The sequence below is a fragment of the Crocodylus siamensis genome, chromosome 3 (assembly GCF_052110815.1).
Source record: "Crocodylus siamensis isolate JL-2025a chromosome 3, ASM5211081v1, whole genome shotgun sequence".
Lineage (NCBI taxonomy): Eukaryota > Metazoa > Chordata > Crocodylia > Crocodylidae > Crocodylus > Crocodylus siamensis.
The window spans coordinates 185890969-185913064 of NC_143397.1; the positions used below are offsets into that span (position 1 = coordinate 185890969).

The 22096-nt window shown below is 44.9% G+C and overlaps 1 protein-coding gene across 1 annotated transcript in view; it reads left to right on the forward strand.

Moving 5' to 3' along the window:
* SNTG1 (syntrophin gamma 1) overlaps positions 1-22096 on the forward strand; it is a 335406-nt gene that overhangs the window by 108364 nt on the left and 204946 nt on the right. Inside the window, exon 8 of the mRNA XM_090037318.1 lies at positions 21159-21261. Within this exon, the coding sequence (XP_089893444.1) occupies positions 21159-21261 (103 nt within the window). The remainder of the gene's footprint in view (positions 1-21158; positions 21262-22096) is intronic.

Sequence of the window (22096 nt, forward strand, 5' to 3'; positions counted from 1 at the left end):
TGCCAGAATTCCACTGTCTGATCTATATTGAATCCATGAGTTACTGTACCTACCACCTAGGAGGTTAATGAAGTGCAGTTCATAGGCCCAGCTCTGAAAAGTGTTTTGTACATTCAAACAAGCACCAAACCTTGCTAACTTATCCTCATCACAGGAACTGAAGCTAACTTCCTACAGCTCAAAACACAAAACCTGCCAACTGTCTCCAGTACCCCCACAAACTGCACACCAGAATCTATCAAAGACAACAAAACCCATCTACCTGTGGAGGCACATTCCTCTCCAAAAAAATAAACTGCCTCCAGGCTCTCAGGCCTGATCCTGAGAGGGAACAAATTACAATGCAAACCACTTTTCAGAGCTGGGCCTATGAACTGCACTTCATCAGCCTCCTAGGTAGTAGGTACAGAAACTCATGGATTCAATATACACAGTGGATTCTGGCACACTGCAACCTGCCAGACATCGGACACCCCAGGCACCTCTGCACTTTAACCTGCACTGCTATATCCCCCTTTCCCCCTTACCCCCCACCCCAGCCTATCCCCCATCCCGTGACTCCTCCATTTCCATTTTCACTGACTGGCTTTCTTGCCTGCATTGCGGGCCAGGCCAGCCTCTGGCATCTTTACTATTCCTTCCATCCAGGACCAACTGCAGGTATTTCCTCAGCCTGACAAAGAGGCTTTCAGTGCAAAAGCTGGCATCTCAGGCAGCTAAGCTGAGCTCACTAAGAGCCTCACAACTACACTGCAACCAGCAAGCACCAGGCCTGACAAAGACATGACAAGCCTGGGCGTTCCCCAGCCAGGACTTTGTGCATGCATGCATTAGCTGGAAGTTATGGTGCCTCTTACCTGCCTTTCACCAGGGGATCATTGGTCCTGGCATTTACAGGGCTGCCACACCACCAGCAGTCCCACCAGGCCTCCCTACCCTGGCAGGTTGCAGTTTTAGTGGCCATTCCCAGGACCTGGGGCCTCTTCCTTCCCTATAGCCCTAATCCCATACCTCCAAGTTCGTCCTGGCAGGGGAATGAGCTCAGCAGGGACACGTTCTTCCCCTGCTGGCTGGTGATGCAGTTAGTGCCCCCTCCAGCTGAGAGTGGGGCATTACTCAGCTTTTAAAAAAAACTCAAAAAAGGAAATTGGTTCAGATGGAGTGAGGAGGGTGGCGCTCAGTCCATCTGCAGGTGGAGCTTGGGGAACCACAGCAGCAGGAAGTTCACCTTTAAGAACACCAGCTGCTCCACCAAAGCAGGATCCAAGCAGGTGTGGTGGGGTGTCACAATATCCCCAGCAATGCTGAACACCCTCTCTCTTGGAACACTGGTTGGTGGACAGGACAGGTGTTGCCGGGCAACCATGGTCAGACCCTGCCACATCTGGCTGCGGTTTGCCCAGTAGACCAGGGGGCCGCAGTCCAGTGGCTCCACATCCTCAGCAAGATAGGTAGCCACTGAAGCCTCGGAGCTACCTATCCAAGGCTGGGATCTGGTGTGCTTGGACCCCAGCATTGAAGCCATGCCTATGGCCCACATTGGCAGTGGCTGGCATGGAGAAGACTGGCTGGTGCTGTGAGTGCTGGCATGGGAAAGTGGATCCGCCTCTTCCATATGCCCTCACCTCTGCTTTTCAGCCTCCCTGACTTTGTTCACTAGCACCTATGTCCAGTGATCAAGGGTTTTGGGGATGCCAGTTCACATGCTCCGCTTCACCCTCAGGTCACACATGCTCGCCATCATGTGGACCATACTGGACTGCAAGGGATCCAGCCATTTCTTGATGTCCTCCTTTATCTGCCTTACCAGTGCCTGCATCTCTGGTGACAGCGACCTGCCCCAGCCAGGAACATTGATCCCCTGGAACTTCTCCATTTGGTTCTTCAGTTCCCTCACTAGTGGGATCACCTGGCTGAAGAGGGCACTGCCAGTGCTAAGGGTCTCGGTGGCCTCGAGGAAGGGCTCGAGGACCAGCAAGATCTGGGAGATGATACCCCACTCAGCTCTGTTCAGGGGGCTGCTGATCCCAATCTCCCCAAGGAAGACCATCTCATGGATGGCCTTCTGTTGCTCCACCAAGCTTTCAAGCATCAGTGAAGTTGGCATCACAGGCAGCCTTCACCATATTGGACCCATTGTCCGTGACCATCAACCTACAGTTGAGCTCAGCCTGCCCAATGAGTCACCCCTGTACCATGTGGTTCATGGCCCCCATGACTTCCCTTGGGGTGTGGGGCTCATCCAGCACTTCAGCTTGCATTATAGCCCACCGATGGCCTGACTGGTCACACCAGTGCCCTGTGAGGGAGAGGTAGGCGTGATCACCACCCTAGCTGCTCCAGATGTCGGAAGTGAAGTGCAAGGCTACCTGCAGTCCTGCCTTATGCAGCTCCTCCCTCAAGTACTCCCTGCATGCCTCATACAGGGAGGGCACCACTGCCCTATAAAGGTGGTGCATGTGGGCACTTTGTAAAATGGGGCCAGAAGTGCTACAAACCACCTGAATCCTGGTCACTCAACTAGGGAGAAGGGCTGGCTATCCAGAGCAAACATCTCCCCAGTGCTCTGAGTGATCTCACTCACCTTGGGAATGCACAACAATTTCTGTCCACCTTTCCCCCATCCAGGGTGGCCTGCCTCTGCTTTGAGGGGAAGCGGACTTTGGATTCAGTGGGAGACTTCCCTTTCAGCACACTTGCATTGGTTCCAGGCTGAGCAGGAAGAAGGGCAAGGGGGTGCTGCTTCCTGAGATGCAGCAGCATCACCGTGGTGGAACAGTGTCTCACATCCTTGCCATGGCTCACGTGTCTTTGGCAATGCTGGTAGATGGCAAACCTGGGATCATCTGCCAGCTCAAAATGATCCCACACTACACTACTCCCCACTTCTGGGTTGAGGTTGAGGATCCTGCCTTATTCCACTCCTCAGCAGGCTGAGGCTCAACAGCAGGAGGAGCTGCCTCAGCTGAGCCACTTGCCTTCACAATCTCAGCCTTCTCTGAGGCGCTGCTTTCCAAAGGAGACCTGGGTCTAGGGAAAATTTGAGGGTTGTAGAGCACAGACTCTGATTCCCCCTCAGTCCCCAGAATTGCTTGAGCCAGCGCACTCAGCATCCCTGGTTCCAGCTCCAGCTCCTCCTCTGGCAGTGGGAGGCTCATGCTGAGAGATGACATTGGGGAGGTCTCAGTGATTCCACTGCTGGTGCCCACTTCTGGACTGAACGGAGATGGTGGAGGTGCAGGGACATCAGATGCAGACACTGCTCCCATCTCCCATCTTCCACTGGCAGCACTGATGTCATGGCTGCTTGGGAAGAAAATGCATCTGTGTTTAGGGGGGGGGGCTTGCAGCTCTAGCTCTCCCCCTACCCCTTCTCCCTCCCCTGCCGGAAGACCTGGCATCTGCCTTTCTAGCACACTTCATATTGATCTTTCCTGTGCTGCAAAAGGTCTGTGTGTGTGTATCAATCCTTTTGTGTTGTGTTTTATTCCCTCTGTTGTGTGCGCGCCTTGGACTGTTCTTTGATTGTTTGCTTCAGTGTTAAGAGTTGTATAAAAATCGTGTGCTATCTGTCTGTCTGTCTTCTCCTATGAATAGCTGTTTTTTCTTATTTATATTGTGTATGTGTGTGCGTGCCTGTGTGCAATGTGTGTGCCTCCCTGCACAGTGATGGATCACGCTGGCAGGGAAAACACAGCTTTCTTTTTTCAAAGTTTGCACAAAAAAAAAAAAGCAAATATAAATTGAAAGAAATGAATTGAATAGTAATAGTAATTGAATAGCTAAGATAAGATAAGTTAAACCCTACCCAATCCTTTCTATCAACAAAAAGGAGCAGGCAGGTTCAATTACTGAGTCTGCTAGGATACCTTTCTCACTCAGTTCCTAAGAGGGAACAAGCTAGGAAAAGGCACAGCATGCCTCCAAAGGCTTTTATGCTGTTTCTAGGTCCCTCCCCCCAGATGCTGTCATTGGAAAGGCAGCCAGAGAGAAAGCCTTCTCACTGGCCACCTACACATGTCAGTTCCCCCCCCGCCCACCACCCTCCCACTCTCCCTCCCTCCTCCATTCCCCCTCCCTCTCCTAACTTTCACTTTCACTTTCAGCTCCGAATTGCTTTGGACAGCTTAAATGGGCCTGTGCTTTGCTCTGGGCATGCTGCTTTTGATGCCGAAGTGTCCAAAATGGCCCTGGATCCGAAGCACAATCCAAAGCCTCACACAGCTCTTCTAATTAGGGAGCCAGCTACCTAAAATCTTTATTTGTTTAGGGCCATATATGGTAAAAATTTCAGAATGAGAATCTCTTTGTGAATATTTTTTCACTGCACTATGCACTGTAGCAGTGTAGAGACATACAACTTGCCTCTGAAGGGTAAATTAGCCTGCATAGTTCCCTATGCTAGTGGCAATACTGCTTACATTGTCCAAGGTAATTTTCTTAGAGCTATTCCAGGTATCATTACCCTGCATTGAAATTTACCCTTTGTTTGTTGCATATATTCATGTACCTTCCTATGAAGTATTGTAAAGTTATAAAAATGGTAGCAGTTAACATTATTATCAAGAAGACCAATTAAATATGACTAGTATTACAATAAGTGTGTTAGGAAAGTACAAACCTCTTCATATTGTGATGTATTTATAACTTGAATATATTGCGTATATGTTGAGCACAGGTATATTCCATGGTGTACAGAACACTTAGAAAAAATCTAAATAAATATCTTTTAAAGTGCTTTAAGGTTGGTTAGTTTTTTTTAATTTGTGAGTGTTGAGGTTTCTGGCCTTAGCCTGTTATGGCCTTCTACAAAGATATGTGTAGTGTGCATCTATAATATTGTATAAAAGTGCTTGTATAACTGTCAGAGTTAGCCATGATTTTTTATTTCTATTGTCAGAAAAAAATTATAACTCCTAGTGGTCTCCTGTTAAACATATGTGTGTGCATACACACACCTGGATTTTGCATTATTTTAAGTCATTTGGCAGCATATAAAAAGGATTTTTTCCTAGTTCAGAAGGGAAAAAATAAGGCCTTATGCCCTAATTAAGACCTCCCCTCCATGCACATGACCCTTAAGTCTTTTATGTTGTGTTTTAAGTGGTATACAACCTTGTCTTTATTAGAAAGTCTTTATTTTGAATTCAAAACTGGGCTTGTTAGCTTCTATCCAAAACCAGAATAGTTACTTAATTCAAAGGGGACTCTTGTACCTGTGATGAAATTGCCATTCTTAGTGGTTTAGTTACCCTTTTATAGCAGTTTAATTGTCACAAGCATAAGTGCCTGGTGCCTCCTGAATTGGGGGGGGGGCACCCACAGAAGCCACTGATGGTGGCAGCCCTGTGAAGGGGAGCAGCAGCCCTACTGACAGCATCAGTGTCAGCCATTGAGGGGGGGCATGTGTACCCCTACCAGTTGCCTATATCACACGTTATGTGTGGTGGTATATTGCGATGTAAATGACTTTCTTATGTAGCAAACTAAAATACATTCTAATGTTTTTTAGTTTGCTACCTAACAAATTGCAGTGATACTTCCATTCCCAAGCCCACCCAGGCTTCCAGCACCCTGTGCACTGTCCCTACCAGCTTCTCTAGCCACCAACACACCCAGCTTGCTTCTGGGGCAGCCCTTGGAAGGAGGGAGGTTGGATGTGCCGGTGGCCAGGGAAGGTGGCAGGGATAGTGCACAAGGCACGAGAAGCCTGGGAGGGCTCAGGGAAGCTCAGGCTTGGCAGGTTTCCAGAAACCTGTACATGGTCCCCACTGCCTTCTCCAGCCACCAGCATACCCAGCTGCCCTCCTTCCACCTTCCCACACTGCCCTAGGGGCAAAACAGCCCATTTCCAGGTAGTCCCACATGGCAGGGAGGTAGCAGAGACAGTGCATGGGGCGCTGGAAGCTATGGCAAGCTCAGGGAAAAGTTGGATCAGGCTGGATGCTGCCTCTGAGCTGGGGCATCACCTGGCATACTAGCAGCCCATCCAGGCAGCCCTGGGGGATTCTGCCACTGCAGAGGGAAGAACTGGGAGCCCCTGAACATAAGGGGCCACTCAGTCCACCAGCAGCTTGTCCCCCAGCAGAATCTGAACTGTGGGAGGCCCTGATCCTTCCCTCCAGTGTGGTGGTGCCCTTCTCCCCTCCCCCACCCCCAGGCCATCCAGATGGGTTGCTAGTGGGCTGGGTGCTGCCCCAGCTCAGAGCCAGCACCCAGCCTGCTAGTAGTTTGCCCAGGTGGCCCAGGGGAGTGCTGCCACCATGGAGGGAAGAACTGGGACCCCCTGCAGCTCAGGGCCCAGTGGCAGCTCACGTCCTGGCCACGGGCAGACTCTGCTGGAAAAAAAAAAGGATAATAACAGTGACAGAAGCCTCTAAATTGAAATGATGGTTTCAATAATCATCACAATTAAAAATCCACTGCTTCAGTTTAGGGGAACTAAACTCCCATCATGTGTACAAATGGCCAGGGTAATTTTTAACACATGCTGCAGTGCTTTTCTAAGTAGCGAGAGAGACTTCATAACTTCCTTGAGTGTTTTCCTGAATTGGAGATTTAATAAAGCTATAAAATTAGGAGGCAATATAATGTGTGGATGTTTGTTTTTGAAAGTTCAGTTTAGCATTATTATGCATGTTTTCATTTGGCTGCTTCATACTGTTATGAGATGCAAGAGTTCAACCACTTCATTGTGCTTATATGTGAATATAAAACCTGGTGGCTAGAATGCTTGCTATTCTTGTATGGTATCTCTCAAACCAAATGCTTTTCTTTGGTTTCCTTATTTGCATCAATAAATTTATGCAGTGGTGAAGTGTGGTATAAGAAAAATGTATTCCCAAACCCATTGGTGATGATCTTTAACATAGAAAAGTTTTTTTTGTTTTGTTTTGTTTTTAACAGTAACTATACATATACAGGCATACCTCGTTTTATTGTGCTTCACTTTATTGCGCTTCGCAGATATTGCGTTTTTTACAAATTGAAGGTTTGTGGCAACTCTGCGTCTAGCAAGTCTATCGGCGCCATTTTTCCAACAGCATTTGCTTACTTTGCATTTTTTAGCAATAAAGTATTTTTTAATTAAGGTATGTACATTTTTTTTTAGACATAATGCCATTGCACACTTAATAGACTACAGTATAGTGCAAACATAACTTTTATACGCACTGGGAAACCAAAAAATTTGTGAGACTCACTTTATTGCGATATTCACTTTATTGCGGTGGTCTGGAACCGAACCTGCAATATCTCCGAGGTATGCCTGTATAGAAAGCAGGGCTTGGTGGCACCTATCTAGACTAACTTGTTCAGAGATGCCTGAGAATTTGCAGGCTACAGCCTATATGTAAGTTGCTATGAATGGACTTAGAGACCAAGGGTACTAAATAAAAAGCCAAAACATAATTTAAGTGATAGGGACATTGGTAAATACAAAGGGACACTGAGGCAAGCGATGGTGAGTTAAGGAGATCAAAAGGGATAAGCAGCACAGTTTCTCACTGACTGACACATGGGTAATAAAAGTTAGTCCAGGTGTAGCAGGGCACTGGGGCCCCTGCTACTTGTGAAGCAATAAGTAAGGAATCCAGCTGCGGGTTGCCAGGGTAACCAGTGGGAGTCAGCTGACCAGAAGGGGCAGGGCCTGGCTCCCATATAACCCCAGGCTGAGGCTAGGCAGGCAGTTCCTTGCTAGCAGCCAAAGGAGAAGGAGCTCTGTTAGAGTAAACAGAGGGGAGAAGCCTGACTGCACAAGCAGCTCCTGATTGCTGTTATGGGGTGGAGAATTCCCTGGTAGGGACTGAATGTTGTTTAGCTGGGTGGCTTAGATTTTATGTTATAGCCCAGGGACTTGTGTTTTGTGTTCACTGTTTAGACTGGTGGTTTAGGTGACTATTAGGGGTTGGAGGAGGCCTCATGGGGACTCCTGGTAGTGTGGGGACCCTGGCAACTGTGAGGGCACAGCATTTTGGGTGCACTGACCCTGGCAACTGTGAGGGCACAGCATTTTGGGTGTATGGACCCCAGCCCCAGAGAAGGGGTGTAGAGTCAGGTGGGGGTTTGAGACCCTGAGGAGGAGAGTTGGGGCCAGGCATGGCTATAGCCGCCTGAGCCTACCTGAGTGAGAGAAGCCCCGGGGGGGCAGCACTGCTGAATGCCCAGTGAATGGAGCAGGGCCACAGAGAGCCCAGCAAGGAAAAGGGGGCTAGAATATAATAAGGCCCAAACTAACCAATGTGAGTAATGTCTGTGAGGCTTGGGCTATGAGAGGGAAGGAGCCACAGATAGTGCCCCCTGGCATCGGGGCAGAAAATGGGCAGCCTCCCACTTAATTGCTTAATTAGAGCATGTTAATTAACAACAAGGCATGATGGGTGAGAAGGCAGGTTGCTGGCCCATAACAGGTGGGTGGGGTCACTAGTGGACAGACCCTGAAGAGGCACACCTGTCACACTAGGTAATGAGATAAGAATCCAGAGTCTTTATTGAGATGATACTTAATCCAGTCTGTGGACGATTTCTTGTTCTGCAATCCTCCTGGCTGAGATCAGAGGAGTTATGGTTGTAGTATGGATCTTGACTGTAGACAGTCAATTTAGTGGCAAGTTTAGGATGAAAGTTGGTGGCATGGAGGTAGATCTAGTGCTTGTTTGATTTATAATACAATGTGGTGATGCTGCTACCATTGTGAAGTTTCAGAGTGGTGCCAAGAAATGAATATGCTGAGTAGGATATTCAAGAAATTGGAGGAGGGTCAGTTCATGGGACTCTGAATCAGAAGGGTTTGAAGTCCCACTGAGATTTCTAGAGAGATTCCTTCCATCTAGTTATAGGGAGTCTCTGAATCTGGAATACTTGTGTTTTGAGGATGAAATGGGAAAGTGCAATAAAAACAAAAGCATTAAATGCAACTATATTCAGAGCATCCAATAAAGTAAACTGTAGCCTACCGAACTCATGCCTCTATGAACAAGTTATTCTATACTGGGATGGGCAAAAAGGCCAATTTGGACAGCTGCCAGACTCCATTTCCCAGTTGATCCTGCCCACATGGCTAGGGCCAGTATCCATGGAGGTGCCAGCTACACTTGCATTGTGGAAGCTCAAGCCTAGGGTTGCCATGGAGACCAGCCTCAGCCACATTGGCAGGGTGCATGGCAAAGCAAGGCAAGGGGCTTCGCCAAAGCTGTGGGATCTTGGGATAGGGGCAGCTTGCTTTGGAGCCAGGGCAGAGCTGTGATCTATAGCCTGCACACTTCGGGCAGGGACATGCAGGCTGAGGATCACAACTCTTCCCCTGCTCCAAATCAGGGTGTCACTGTTGCAAGAGGCCAGGGCAGAGCTGTGATCCACTGCCTGCGTGCCCCTGCCCTGAGCATGCAGGCTGCAGTTCGTGGCTCTGCCCTGGGTCTGGAACAAGCTGGCCCCATTGCAAGATCCCAGCAGCTCCGGTGCAGCCCCCTGCCCTGCTGTGCACACTGCCAATGCATGCGCAGCTGCTCTTCTTGGCAACCTTACCCTTGAGCTTCAACAGTGCAGGTGAAGCTGGAGTCACCATGGAGATTGGGCCCAGCCATGAGCAGGGGTAACTGGGAAATGGAGTCCACTGCTGACCGGATCCGGCACACGGGCCAGACTTTGCCCTTCCCTGTTCTATATAGTGCCATTCTGCTCTGCCTTCTGTCTAACTTCAGACTTAATATCGTTAACTACATGTTCATACTTGTATAGTTTCTTTCTGTAGAATGATTTGAGAGTAGTCCTTTGATTTCTGAAATGAAATACAGAAGCTTAGACCCCCAATTGCTCAGGACATAATGTAAAGAATAAAATGAATTTCACTACTAACAGCAACACTAAATGACAGTAGCTTCCATACTTAATCCTCTTGATAGCTCATTAGTATTGTACATATTATTTCTATTTTACGTCTGGGAACACTGACACTGTAACGTGAAGAAGCTACACATGGGTAGGGATTCTGTACCCTAAAATGAATACCTTGATAGTAGACAAGAACAGTTCCTGGGAAAGAAGTGTTAGATGTTTCTTATACTTTATTTCCTATGTTTTTGGTAGCGAGTAATGCTGTATTGCAAATATCATGATGTTGAATAAGTGTAAGCAGTGAGAGCATTGCTTCCAGTTCTACAGTGGATTTTAAAGGGTACACTAATTAAGTTTTTGCACACTTGCTTTAAACTAGAGACACTAGTCTACAGATCCTTCTGTGATGCCAGGTCTTTACAAAGGCCCAGACAACCAAAATGCTTGTTTACGATTTCCTAAGATGGCAGTCTATTTTCTATGTTTTAAAACAAAATACCTTGAGTATGGTTTTGGTTTTTTGGTTTGGTTTGGGGGTTTTTGCAATTACTTATCTTTTGATTCATTTGATTCACATTCTCTCCCATGATCATTTTCTTCCACACAAGTAACACAAAGGAGATGGCTATATCTGGTCAAGTGAGACTGTTTCCTACACATATGAGGGCAGAGTGGGTGAAATTTTACTTCCCTCTCTGCATCTAAATATCAGCTTCCTCACCAAGTAAGTGCCCTTTTTAGCATGCAAGTGTGCATGGTAATTTTATTATCCCTACATTGGAGGAGTTTGAGCATGTGGAATAGATAATAAACCTGGCAGGCAAGTATACACCTACATACTGTATTTGCCTGAATCTTAGACAACTTGGAATTTATGACAACTCCATAATAATTAGATGCTATACATGGAAAACTTGTCCCAGACCACTGCAGCAGGGAAAGCTATGTCATGGTGGAGCAAGTGGTAAGGGAAGCAGCCATGGAGGGGTAGGTGTTAGGGGTAGGCAGCCTCACTTTTGCACCTTGTCCCATACACCCTGCCACTTGGCCCCTTGCCCAATCCCTAACCCCAACGGCCACCTGATCTCCAGTCCAAGCTGCCTCCCAGTTCCCTGTCTGTGTTGCTGGCCCCTGACTCGGACCCGCTGCATGTGCTGCTGACTTTTGGCAGCAACGGGAGCTCTGGTTCCAGCCCTGGGCCCAGGTCCAGGCCAAAACCATCTGCTGCTTGAATGAAAGATGAGGCTTTTTCCCCTCTTGTTGAATTGGGGGGCGGGGGGGACAGGAGAGAGAAGAAGGAAGGTTCCCTGGATTCAAGTAAATACAGTATGTGCATCTGTTCTGGATGCGTAAAGATATCTGTGTCTTGAAAATCAGATAAACAGAAATTGCATTTCAGGGCACATTCTGTTGTCCCCTTGTGCACAAAGTGGGTTTAGTGGTCCAGTGAGCTTTTCTGGCAAGACCCCTCTTTTCTGCAGTTCAAATAATACCCTGACTTGTAATCTAAGGGAAGTCAAGAATCATTAGAGGAGTCTGAATTATTTTCTTCCTGCTTGGTCTAATTAAAGCACTCCCAACCATATTTCATTATCTCTCTTGTTCAGAGTAATCTTAATCATATCTCTGGCTAATGTTAAGTAGCTTGGGCATTGGCATGCCCACACAATTCTATGTTGAGTTGACTGCAATTTTTCTGGATGCATGGTCAGACATAACACCTTCAGTATGTTATGTGACTTTTTAATTATTTTTTTTCCAAACTTTGTCCTGTGTTGGTTTTAAAGAAACTTAGGCCATAGTTTAAAAAAATAAAAAAAAGGTTCATTTTCTCTCTCATCTTTATTTTCTAATGTGAAATAGTGGTTTTAGAAGAAAGAATTACCAGCTTGTTTCACTTCCAGTAATAACTAACTATTTGAAATGAATGAGAACCATAGGGTTACAAAAGACCTAAGTGACAGAGTCATACAGGGTAGCTTGTACCCTGGGCAAAGGCAGCAGGTGGGGTGGTGTTGGCTGCCGTGCTACCAGCAGAAGTCATAGGACCAGCCACCAGCTGCAGCAGCAGTTATTTTGTACCCTTGCCACCCCTCTCCAGGGCAGTGCCTAGGGCTCCTGCTCTAGTCTCCCACCCAACCCTCATTTACATTACTGCCAGGGGCAACACATAGGGGGTGCACATTCACCCCTTGAGCATGGCAGTGCGCCCCCTACAAAAAGGAAATGCACTGGCACTGCCAGTGGTATCTGCGGGTGGTCCGCAATCCCTGCTGGCTGCTGGCAACACTGCCAGTGGAACTGTACCACTGCGCTCCTGCCGCTGCACTCCCACCACTGCCACCATGCCCCCCCAGCCACTGGGGGCATGAGTCATTCATGATTACTGGTACGGGATCATCTAATTCAGGGGTAGCCAACCTGTGTCGCAGGCAATTTCTGGATGTTGCATGCAGCAGATTGGGGAGGGAACAAGCAGCATGGTTAGGGCAGGAAGTAGAAAGTAGAGCAGCAGATTAGGGAGGGTGCACAGAGCAGGGAGTAGAAACCAGAGCAACAGGTCTGGGCAGGGGAATGGTACTTGTTGAGGGTGCAGGGTAATGTGTGGCAGCCCTGTTGTAAAGGTTGGCCCCCACTGGTCTAATACAATCCAATATATAGATGTAAGATGCATTGTTCTTAAACCATCCCAGACAGATGCCAATCCAGTTCTTTGTTTTTTTAATAAAACCTCCAGTGAAGGAGATTCCATAGCTTCCACGGTAGCTTGTTCCATTGTCATTTAGTTATTACAGCTAGGAAGTTTTTCCTGAGACTTAAACTAAACCTGCTACAGTTATAAATCCACTGCCTCAGGCCTCCCCTCTATGGCAATGGAGAACAGTTGTTTTCTCTCTTCTTTATAGCAGCCTTTCAAATACTTAAACTATTATCTCCTTAAATCTCCATTTTTTTCAAGCTAAATACACCCAGTGCTCTTGACCATCCCCTATAGTGCTTGCATTCCAAGTCCTTTAGCATCCTTGTTGCTAGCCTCTGGATCATCTCCACTTTTTCTATATTCTTCTTAAAATGGGGATCCCACACAGTACTCTAGCAGAAGCTTAACCAGCAGTAGAATGATATAACAGTTAAACCATCACCTCCCCTATCATACATGTAACAGTTTTGTTAATGGCCCAGAAAGTCGAGCAACATTGTTATGTGTTATATTGTTGAATTTCTTATGCTCCATAACCACAGATCCTTCTTGACAGTTCTACTGCCTATCAAATTATTCCCCATTCTGTATCTGTAGTTTTGTTTTTTTTCCTTCAAACTTATCATTGTTTTTGCTTTGAATTTCATGTTATTGTCTATAGCCCAGTTCTCTAATTCAATATTCTTTACAATTCTAATCATATTTGTGAAAGTATTTGCAGCCCCTTCCAGTTTTGTGTCATGTGCAGGCTTGAGATGCATATTATAGAATGTAAAAATCTTGGCCTACTCATTTACCTCTCTTGCTTTGACTTTTTGTCATTATATTAAGACAACATGCCACCCCAGTTTAATGTTGCTTCTGTGTCAGTGCTACTTTCATATTGATATGTCTAACTTTTTGCTTCTTAGGTTTTTAGCTGATCCATATTTATTTCAAATAAACTGCATCTCCACAAAAATCATTTCTAGCACTTGAATACTTTGCACTTGTTTTGTTTAATTTATTCAAGGACCTTAAGGCACTTAATAAAGTATTAAATATAGGTAAACACCCTCATCATATGGATAAGAAAAACAGATGAGACACAAAGAGCTTGTCATTTACTTCAATGTATATGACTAATCATTACAGAACTAGAAACCATTGACTCCCACTTCTAAGGATCAGGCTTGCCACCTATAAACAGCTGCAACTTCCTAATGGAGTTGCATCTTACTACACAGCAGAATATAGTAGATTTGTTTGTGTAGATTTATGTTACAAATAATGTTTTGGCAATGTTCAGAAGAAACTAAGTGTGATATACCTATAATGCTTTGGCAATGTTCAGAAGAAACTAAGTGTGATATACCTATGGTTGCTTTAATATTGCCTCACAAATCAGTTAATATGCTATTAGTGTAAAGGATAGTTTGAGGAATTTTTAGGTGTGCTACCTTCTTATATGTTGATCATTTTTCAAAGTGTATTTGAAACACTTTTGTAGTTCTCACTGCAGTTGATATAACTGACAAATCCATTGGCTACGATAGTCTTGGATTAACAATATATACTGGATAAATATGTGGTAAGTGATAAGTGTCTGTCTGTTTTCTTCATTAAGAAGGCTGGATGGCTATGCAGATAAAATGATTGTCAGTGACATCACTGACAGCTAAATTCTTCTTGACTGTCTGCATGAAATGAGCTAATTGGCGAGCAGAAATTTACCACATGCATCTAACTCTTTAGATAGACGTGAACTAAAGATATCCTTGGCCTTACTTGAAGAACTTAATTTTTTTCAGTCATGGCCTCTCTCCTTTTCCACTGTGCATTCATAAAAATGAATTTGAAAGATGCATGCTCATTTCTTGAGCTCTGAGACAGCTCACCATGTACAAAGCTATGACAGCACACATTGCCCAGAAATTTATTGAGCTAAGGATAGATATTGAGAGGGTGAAAATAAGGAAAATACACTTTATTTCCCTTAGAGAGAATGCTCTTTTCTCACATGGCCTAGTTATTGGGGTAATTCAACTTATCTTAGTAAAGCTCCACAAATCTATGAAATATTTTACCATTCAATCCTCATCTACTCAATCCAAACTATTCAGTGATTATTTTAACAATAACTCTCTCTTCCTTCTGACCCCTTCCTTCTCCAGTGTAGGCAGAGAAGTAACCCTGTATTAAAGCAATTTAACTTACTTTTGACCATTGACCATTGACCGTTACTGTGTGCTGCATGGTAATAAATTCATTTGCTATCAGTGAATGAATTATTTTGCTGCTTCAGTAATAGGTAGAGCTGGATGAAAAGAAAAAAAATCCCCCACAGAAAATGTTCTTTTTTTTACTTTGTCATTTTTTTAAAATCAGGGAATAACCACAGATTTCCTATGCTATCTCTTATACTCCATTTTCTACTGTAAGTTTGCTTTCACTTACCAAAGGAAAACAGTGAGTGCTTCATACAACCTGAAGTATGACATAAAGCCTGAAACATAAAGAACAACAATGAGCTGAAGTAATTGAACTACATAACTTATGAGGAATCTTGGCAGCATATCTAAGTAAAAACAGCTCAATCTCTGGCGGAACAATGAAAACTTTTAAGAACTAATGTATAATTTTGGGGTAGGGGGAATGGGGGCGTGGAATTTTACAAGAAGCAGATACTTCTTTATTTATTTATTTTTTTAAGTTTAGTTAAATCCCATTTTTGGTCAAAAACAGGATTTTTTTTTACTAGGAAAACTTCCACCAGCCATACTTGTAAGGATACTTTTTTATAATGGCTGGAATTTAACTGCATAGAAATTCAAATTAGACATAAAATGCGCACATTTAAAGTTAAAATAATGGAGTCTACGGATCAAGACTAGATAAATTTCTAGAAAATATGCCTTAGCTGAATACAAATTTGGCTCATTAGAGGATAATTGTTTAAATTGGGGGAGGGGGAGGGGTAAAATGGCTTGTATTAATACTTACAGATAATCTTGTTAGAGCACAAATGAGGCACTCTTTAATTTTTTAGAAGAATTTTAATGTGATCTTCAGGAGCAGTTTTCCTCCTTTTCATGTTTTTGGTTCTTTTAATTCACATTGCTAATGGCTCTGCTCTTTCTTTCTACCCTTTTCCTTGGTTTCATAATGAAATAAGTCTCACCTTTCCAGGGGGCTATAATCCTTTTTCTCATACACTGGTCATCTTTTCAGCATGAACTAAATTCTGTAATATGTTCCCAGAAGCTTCTGCTTCTGTCTGTGGTCATTCTGAGTCACTTGCCTGTACATAAGGAAAAATAAGTCTTCCATTCAGGCAGATGATGATGGCTCTATTTGGGGAAGCAAGGCTCATTCAAAACAAAATGGGCTCAAGTGTTTTAAACCTCCTCGCTAATGGCAATAGGCCATTCCCCTTCTTGGGAGTGATGTTCTGTCCACTGCTCAATCCAAAATAGAAAACATATTGTTCTGTGGAATGACCAGAGCCCCTGTCATAGTTTCTGAATAAACATGCAGCTTAATGGAGTAAAAAAAAAAAATGTTATTTTATATGCCTATATATCATGTTTACATTTACAAAATATTCCAATCTACAATAAATGCATACTGTAATAGGGGCTCAGGCAGAAGCCCTATTACTTGGATAAAATTAGGCAAGATTGACCCAGTGTTGAACCCTGCCAGGTGAAAGGAATTACACACCCGAGACAGGATTGGGTGATTAGCCTGCCAAAACTGGAATAAAGCTGGCGGTGGGGAAAAGACTGATTGCCTTTGGGCACAAGATGATGGATAGAGGGTCTCCAAGACTCTGGGGAGAAAACCACGGGACCAACCTGTAGCTGGAGAAGACGCCGGGAGTGCAGGGCTCTGGGAAGCTTGGCAGGTTCTCTACAAAAAGGTTATCGCTTCTGAATTAGTGGTGGATCTGGTGAGTGCAGGAAAGACAAAGGAGTCGGGAGAAGGATCAGCTGGGAGGCTGTGAAGAGAGGAATAGGATCCCTCGGTGTATATAGGGGGACAGAAATTGATATCAACCACTAGAATGCGGTCATGAATGTGGCGTCACTGAAAGTGGCGATACAGACTGAGAGGGAGCAGCAGGGGGCTGCTCACAGTCGGAGATGCGTGTAAAGAATAAAAGATGCGGCAGATGCATCCCACTAACGACGCAGTTGGTGGCAACAATCAGTTACAGAGTATCTGGGTATTCTGAACTGGAAACTTCAAATCTACAGTCCAGACTGCCCTCATCAATGAAGTAATTGATGAGACTAGTGTTACTGTATCTCTTTAGTTCATAAAATTAACAATTTGAGCATATAGCTTTGGGGTGGCAGTTATTCATTTCCAACATCAAGAGGCACTAATTCCCTTCCTTTTCTTCATCCAAGTCATGGCAGGTGAGTACAGAGGAGCGATGCACCTAAAATTCCCCACCCCCCCTCCAACTCACACATACAATAACAGTAACAACCATAACTATACATTGTGAGCCAGATTCTGTTCCATCTATTAGCTGTGCAAGTGGATTTAGGCACCTACATTATATTCCACCATGTTCTTGTCTCTGAAAAATTAATAATACAAAAGTGGGTGTGTCCTCTTGTTTCTCACTGCTTTTTTGTTACTCAGTCTTAAAGGTTTAAGAAGTAATATGTTTCAGAAGTAGATGGATCAATGAATTTTCAGGGACTTGATCAGGGTGGAATAAAGTAGTATGTTGATGCCTTAATCCAACTAGATGCTTACTAGGTGGAATGGAATTGGGCATTGTAATTATAAAGCTAACTTTAAATACTATATCCAATTTGTTGTCATTAGGTCTGCTTAACTAGTACTTAAGAAGAGATTTACACACACAGCTGTCCAAGAGGTACATTTTCATATCACATACCTTAATATTGAGGAGTATTTCTCACTACAAAATTTTACCAATCTTAGCCTGTGTGAAAACAGCCATGATATTGCTATTATCTCATGTGCTAAGATGGTAGGCTGTCCTATATGATCTGTATACTAATGCATTAAATCAGGCTACACTGAATTGTAGCATTTTTTAAAGTGACCCCTCTCTCTGTTGCCTTCCAGGGATCTGATGTCTACAGCAGTATACAAAATCAATTTAAAAAAACCCCCAAAACTGTTCATATGGAGTTATTCATTACTAAGGGAGGTAATTTTGAAGGCAGAAGTAAAGGGTCTTTGTCAGCAAAAAATGTAAACAATGTTATTAAGAAGTTCAGTTTGCAAACCAGAGTGATTTGTACTGAATCTAAGTTCTCTGTCCCACCTTGTTTCCCTACTAAATGTAACAATATTAGCTTGGGTAAATTTCCCTAAATATGGATCTTACTGATAACATAACATAGATTTTTTAGAAAGTTGGTGTCTTTTCTGGCCAACTGGCAGCGTAAGTGAAAGGTATCTTGGATGGCATCTCTATTCAAATGCTAAGGAACTACACCAGAGAAATATGAGGTGAAAGGTAAATGACTTTCAGGCAGAAGAAGGGAAGGAGATAGAAAAGCAAATACAGCCCAAGTGGAGTTGTAAAATAACACTGGAGAACTAAGATCACTGAAGCTTAAATTAACCTAAAATGTCATTGTACAGTGACAGGGTAAACAATCTAAGCTAAAGCTAAAATGGGGCTCAAGCTTATAACACTTAGGCCATGAACAAACATTTGTTTCTACAGGCAATAATCTCTCTGAAACTTACCGGTAGGGAGATAACCTGGAAGTTAGAGCATAAATGTGTTCCAGCCCCCTGGCTTGAGAGCAACAAGGTGAGCTCTTCATTCAGGCTGCACTAGAGGGCTTTACCCTGACCTCCCCCCTAACCTTAGGGGAGCCCATTACTTGATGGTCTGTCTGATCTCCTACCTGGGAAGAGTTCAGTCTGTCAATACACAGTTCCACTGTGCAGCTAGGGAAGTGGGGCTGGATGCAGCCTCTCTGAGTCTGGGTCCCAGCTCCCTTGCTTTTAAATTGCCACGTGCTGTTCTGGGGGACAGCACATGTGGTATTTAAGGCTCATGGGACCAAGAAATGGAGTGGGAGTATGTCATTAAATCCCAAGGCCTGGGAAACAGGGCAGATATAGCTTCCCCATCCCTGTTTCCCAACTGTGAAGCTTTGCAATCCCTGCCCCTGCTGCCCAGCTGAGTGGCACAGGTGGGAGGGGAAGCCAGTGTGGGCTAGGACCCCAACTGTGCCACTTGGCTGAGCAGTGGAGGCAGCATCTAAAGCTGGGGTGGGAAATTATTTTAGCTGGAGAGTCACTTAAGGTCACTTAAGGAGTTTTGGTGAGTTGTCAAGGGGTGCAAGGGTAGACCTGCCCCCTGGTCAGCATCTTGGGACTACAGTACTCAACCCAAACCCCTGAATTTTGCCACCAAAAATCCCTCCCCTTGCCCCAGAAATACTCCTGGGAGGTGGTGTGGGGTGTGGTAATATCTTGAAATCAGAAAAAAAAATAAAACATAGTGTATACTGAAAAATCAAATATCTACTATAACTTATTTTTTAAATAAAATTAAAATATTTTGCACTGATTTGTGTGTGTTTGCATAGTGTATCTAGAGGCAATTATAATAGCTCAAAATACAGTCTTAGTCTTGTATATTGTGTGCAGTGGAGGTAAGGGGGTGTATGTGGGGTGTGTGGTTGGGGAGTGGATGTGTGTGTGGTGGGTGGGATATGGGGGAAGGTGAGGAGTGGGTATGGAGAGGTTAGTGTGGGGTATATTTTTGGCATGGAGTGTCTTGGAGGCTGTGGGTATATGCATGAGTATGGTGGGGGTGTGGGAGTGTGTTTGGGGGTATGGTTGGGGGTGGGGTGTATGAGTGTGTGTGGAGGGGTTGGGGGGAGGCCTTTGGAGTTCCTGAAGTGTGCCAGTCCCTGGATCTGTATGTGGTGGCAGCAAGTGGGGCCAGCCCTGCCTGGATCCATAGCATGCAGCTTCCTGTGATCCCAACCCAGTCCCTGGCCACAGGTGGCAGCAGATGCAAGGCCAGGCCCACCTGGCCATGCAACATGCAGCTTCCATCCAAGGCCCTAGCTACACATGGTGGCAGCATGCAGGGCCAGCCCCACCCAGCCTAATAGCGCTTCCACCTGACTTCCCATTCACACATGGTGGCAGGGTGTGGGACCAGCCACACTCAGCCTCATAGCCACAGCTCATGTGCTCCCACCCCAGGCTGCACATGGTGGAAGTGAGCAGGGCCAGCCCCATCTAGCCCTGTAGTATGCTGTTGCTGCACTACTGCCCAGTTCCCCAGCGACGTGTAGTGGCATCATGTGGGGCCAGCCTGACCCAGCCCCATAGCACACAGCACCTGCAGTGTGCAGGACAAGCCCCAACTGCCCCTATAGCACATGGCTCCTTGTAATGCTGCTCCTTTCCCCTAGTAGGAGTCCCTGGCCCTGGCTCAATGGGGCCCTTACCTGAATTCCCACTCTCCAGGGAGGAGGCAGGAACCAGCCATGGGGTAGCCAGGCAAAAGCTCTGTCAAGCAGGGGATTCTTGTCTTTAGCCCCCCTTGGCTTGGAGAAGGGGGTAGGTCAGGCCAGGCCAGGGTCAGGGGGTGGGTGGTTGGTTAGCAGGGACTTACCATCTAGCAGAGTGACAGCTCAGGGCCAGGGCCTACAGAGGGCTTACAGAGGGGCCCCACAGGCTGGATGGAATTGTGTGGCAGACCAAATTCAGCCCCACAGGCCATATTTTGCCTGCCCCAATCTAAAGTTTAGAGGGCCAAGAACCAGGGCAGGGAGCCTGGGAGGTATTCTCTTGGGTCTGGCATCCTCCCTGGTGCACCTGTCTCCCCCAGTGCACTCCTCCAGTTCAACCTGGAGGGGCACATGGGGTAGGGGCACTTCTCCATCAGTAGGAGAAGCTCTGGGAGATCTCCAATCTCAGGTGCAGTTAATTGCAGTCCTTCAGGTTGACCCAGAGGAGTGCACCACTGGGGGGCTTTTCTTTCACAGTGGGAACCCTCCCAGGTTCCCCGCCCCCCAGGAGAATGGTTCTCCCGGCCCTGCCAGTCAGCTGATTGACAGGACAGGCAGCAAGGTCCCCACAGAGCTACCTGAGATCTTGGAGAACTAGAACTTTGTGGAAGAGCCATTTTTCTTCTGGGAGAAAGCCCTTGAATGGCTGTACACTCTCTTTGTGCCAGGGGAAAGATTTTTCTCCTGGTACAAATGTAATGCCTCTCAGCCTGAGTTTGAGGGCACTACAAGGCTAGTTCTTCTGAGTGAGTGGAAGAGGAATTGGAGCCACAGTATAATGTTAGACTAAGGATAACTGCAGTTGAAGACAGACAGAACAATGGGCAGGTCATGGAAGCTGCCAACATAGAATCTCACTTTATTGTCTGGAGACATTTAAAAGACAGCCCTTCATACAAACATAGCTATTTTCAGATGTTGTTCACTTTTTTTATCAAGGATACTAGAGATAAGAATATGGCAAGATTCATGTTTTTCCATCTTTTTTTTTTCCTATAAGCCATTTTATAGATCATGGAGCAGATATGATCAATGTGATAAATTAGTAGTTTTTATTTAGATTTGTTACTTTATTTTTTTAATTTATGACATTTCTGTTCAATCCTTAGGTACAAGTTCTTCGCAATGCAGGAGAAGAAGTGACCCTAACAGTGTCCTTTCTGAAAAGATCACCTGCTTTTCTCAAATTGCCATTAAATGAAGACTGTGCATGTGAGCCTTTCTGGTTTTGCTAAAAGAACAATCCATTCAGTGTTCATGTGAATTTCTACTGTTACAGTTTCCAAACCTCCTGTACACTGACAGTGATTGACAGGCGCTTTTGCAGTCAGTATTGTGTCCTGAATATGAACTTTTCATAACACCATGTGCTTTATTAGTATTCATTGCAAGCTGAACAATGCTATCTTTACTTGAGAAACTGAATACCAGACCCTCTGCTGGTGTGAGTCATCATTGGTTTGTTTAAAACCACAGTGCTACACCATTGTACACCAGGAGAGGCTCTAGTCCCACATACTTAACAGATATTTTTCAAGCAACATAAAACTAACATTGTGATTAGGAAGTATGTTCTTTCCAAATGTGAAAGTGGGTTTGAAGATAAACTTTTGAAGGCTTAACTTCTCAATTTATAGTTCAATCAGTGGGGTTAGTGGAAATGCCTCTTTAACTGAAGATGAATATACTCTGAGCTGATTAGTGTGTTGTTTAGTTCCAGAGAGTCTTAGTTCGCTAGCCCCAGTGGGAACTTGAAAGAGATGTATGGAAGCAGCTGCCTTCCTATAATTATAATAAATTATAAGTGTTGGTGCATAATCAGTATATCCATGGATGTTTATATCTGTGTGCCTATGCCTTTAGTCATTCCTGCTTTCTGTCAGCTTCCCTTTTCTAAAAGAATAAACATAATTTTAATTTTAAATTATAACACAAATATTCATTTGAAAACCTATTTTATTTAATATGGTTAATCTTTTGCACATGGTTTTGAAAGTAAGAGGAAATGACCTAGTATGAATTTAAGTAAACTTAGATCTAGTGTATA